At 44.1% G+C, this 3360-nt stretch overlaps 1 protein-coding gene across 1 annotated transcript in view; it reads right to left on the minus strand.

The window, feature by feature from the left end:
• LOC105535457 (aldehyde oxidase 1) overlaps positions 1 to 3360 on the minus strand; it is a 97914-nt gene that overhangs the window by 3702 nt on the left and 90852 nt on the right. Inside the window, exon 31 of the mRNA XM_011974561.1 lies at positions 848 to 913. Coding sequence (XP_011829951.1) covers positions 848 to 913 — 66 coding nt within the window. The remainder of the gene's footprint in view (positions 1 to 847; positions 914 to 3360) is intronic.

Here is a 3360-nt window from a genome sequence, read left to right on the forward strand (position 1 = left end):
CCCCAAATGTCGTTTCTCATTCTTTCCTTGACAACCTGGTCCACACCCACTTCCTCCCTAAGCCTCCTTTGACTTCTCCACACCAGAGATTCTTCCCATTCGCCAATAACACAATGTCATGATGGTGGGGGCGGGGAGTGGAGGGGGAGGGGACACTAGATGGTGCCCTAAATCAGAGGTAATGAGCTGAATTGCCTCCAGGTTGGATATACGTAAAGCCAGTATGTGAAGATTCCAGGTAGGTCCTGGAGAGTGTGGGTCTCATTGGAGAGTGTGGGACTCTAGAGGTGCAGCCCACCGAATTTTCGCTCGTGGAAATGCAGATGCAGTGTGGGCAAATTTTCTGTTTTCAGGAGAAACTAGATGTTTATGACTTTCCAATCTTTTCAACTATTTCAAATTTAAATTTGAAAATGTCTGTGGGTAGAATCCAGCACTACAGGCTGCCTATCAATAGCTACTGCTCTAATGACTTGAGGCTTGTGATTCCAGCAAACTTCAAACTCCTCGAAGCTGAAGCCCATTGTGTGGCTAAGGCTCAGCACTGGGCACTAACTCTACGTATGTCCCAGAAGTTTGGAGCTCATCGGTCACCTCTAGGCTTGGTCTTGCCTCATTCAAGCTCCCTAGTCACAGATTGTATGTTTCTTCAAAAGCTACTGAAAACACTTTATTTCCTTCCCCCTTAAACAGTAAGACATTTGAGCTTTGCAGCTGGTCTGAATAGAGTTGACTAAAGGGGTAGAAAAATAAGATGATGAATAAGCCTGATGGAATGCTCCCCTGCAGACCCCACTGCACTTTTGGCTTTTACAAATAGAAAGTGAGACATATCAGTTACACATACCTGGCCTATGTCAATGGCTGGATTTATACTGCAGCCAACATCCATGACAATGTCTGTTCTGATGTTCTAGTAAGAAAAAAAAGTTAAAATGTTTATTTTAATGAGGATAACTTAGGGAGAAGAAGCTGAGGAACACTTCCTGCCAGGCTGACTTTGGTATAAAGCCTTTCTTGGAGCCATGTCATTTCAAAAGAAGCAACAAAGATTTTCTTATATGACAAAGTTTGTCATATAAAACTTTCAAAATTATACAAATACTCTTAGCCAGTTGAAGCACTGTCTTTTTTTCTTGGAAATAATAGGAGAAAAAAATATTTACTTGATTTTGATTCAAGCTGGATGATGCAACAGATTGAGAAATATATGACACAACAAAAGAAAACATCTATGGCCCTCACAATCCTAGTTGCAAAGCTTAATGGCTAACATGCAACCCAACAGCCAGATACAACTGGCTGAGGAATGTTTACTGAACCACAGAGTTCAGGGTGCATCCACAAAAAAGTCTTTGAATTGTCATCTGAAAATCTCCCATTTTCATTTTTGGAGCAGAGAAGAGAATAAAGTTGACACTACAACTTGCTCCTGATAACCTACAAATGAGGAGAAGCACAGCAGGCCCAGCCAGAGTGTTAGTAACACCATTGCTTTCCAGCAAGTCCATACATTTTTTAAAAAATGTGATGTAATGTTCTCTGCCATGACTAACAGATTGTACTTATAATTACTAACTGAACAAAATAAATGCAAGAGTTTCCTTATTTGATCTAGGACTTTCATCTAGCATTTGAAAACTAGATAATGATTGGAATGTTTGACAATAATAAAACTTCAGGAACTCACATCTCTTATTTAAAGACACAGTAAAATGTAAAATCCTCTTTGACATCAGTCAGCAAGACTGGTCTTCCAGGAGATAAGTGGCCTCAGCTGGAGGTGAGAGGAGGAGCTCTAAAGTCTTCAGTGTTAGTGAAGTTTCTGCTTTCAAAGCTGTGGGCTTAGGTTGGTGGGGCTGGCTCATGCCTGTAATTCCAGCACTTTGGGAGGTCAAGTGGGGGCAGATCACTTTAGGACAAGAGTTCGAGACCAGCCTGGCCAACATGGTGAAACACCATCTCTACTAAAAATACAAAAATTAGCCAGGGGTGCTGGCACATGCCTGTAGTCCCAGCTACTCAGGAGGCTGAGGCACGAGAATCACTTGAACTCAGGAGGCAGAGGCTGCAGTGAACTGAGATGGTGCCACTGCATTCCAGCCTGGGCAACAGAGCAAGACTCCACCTCAAAACAGAAAAAAACAACCCACAAAGCTGTAGGCTTAGCACTGTCGGTCGTGTCTTCTGCTAGGGCTGGAGATAGTGGATCTAGGTTGTGGTAGGCTGCCTCAAAGATGGCTCTGGATAACCCTCACCTACTGGTATTCACATCCATATGTAGTCTCCTCCTCTACTCTACCAGGCCAGCCTGTGTGACCAATAGGCTATGGCAGAGGTGACAGTAGTCACTCTGAGTTAGGTTATAAAGCTGGGCTTCTGTCTCAGGTACTCTCTCGCTTGCTCACGCTCTCTTTTTCTCTTGGGCTGGTCTCTCTGGAGGAAGCCAGTTGTCATGTCCTGAGGACAGCCTACAGACAGCTGTCCACATGACAAAGAATGGAGGCATCTGGCCAACAGCCAGTGAGGAGCCGAGGCCTCCTGTCAACAATGCTATGATGGAGGGAGGTGGAATAGGATTCTCCTGTCCCCACTGAGCCTTGAGATGACTGTTGCACCCCAGCCACAGCTTGACTGAAGCCTCAGGCAGAATCACCCAGACGAGCCACTCCCGGAGGCCTGCCCCTCAGAAGTGCTGTGAGCTAATGAGCATCCACTGTTTTCAGCACTAAGTTTGGGGGTAATTTGCTGTAGAAGAACAGATAACTGATATTTAGATGTAAGTTCAAAGTGAGGAAAACTTTGCTGGAATAAGGGCAATTCTATCAACAGGAGAATGGCTGAGAAACAGGCCTTTGGGAAAGGCCCCTGGTAGAATGTCACATTCTAGCCCTTTGCCTAGCAGTGACACCAACCTGAGCTGAGATTTAGCTTTTATGAAGGCATCTGATGAGACTATATGGCACATTCCCTAAGATCATTCAAATAAGTTAGAGGAACATGCCTTAAAATTTCATACTAGGCTAATTATTACCTTGTTCTTGGATCTTAACAAGGACAAGGCATATATAGGAATATAAGAAAATCCATATGACTAAATTTTTACCAACTTTTGCTTTGAGGGAGAAGGAATTTAGAAATTACTTATATGGGCAGGGCTCAGTGGCTCACACCTATAATCTCAGAACTTTGGGAGGCCAAGGTGGGCGGATCACTTGAAGGCCAAGAGTTTGAGACCAGCCTGGGCAACATGGTGAAACGTCTCTACTAAAAATACAAAAATTAGCTGGGTGTGGTGGCGCAGTCTGTAATCCCAGCTACTTGGGAGGCTGAGGCACGAGAATCACTTAAACCCGGGAG

This window comes from Mandrillus leucophaeus, unplaced genomic scaffold (genome assembly GCF_000951045.1).
Source record: "Mandrillus leucophaeus isolate KB7577 unplaced genomic scaffold, Mleu.le_1.0 Scaffold146, whole genome shotgun sequence".
NCBI classification, from domain to species: domain Eukaryota; kingdom Metazoa; phylum Chordata; class Mammalia; order Primates; family Cercopithecidae; genus Mandrillus; species Mandrillus leucophaeus.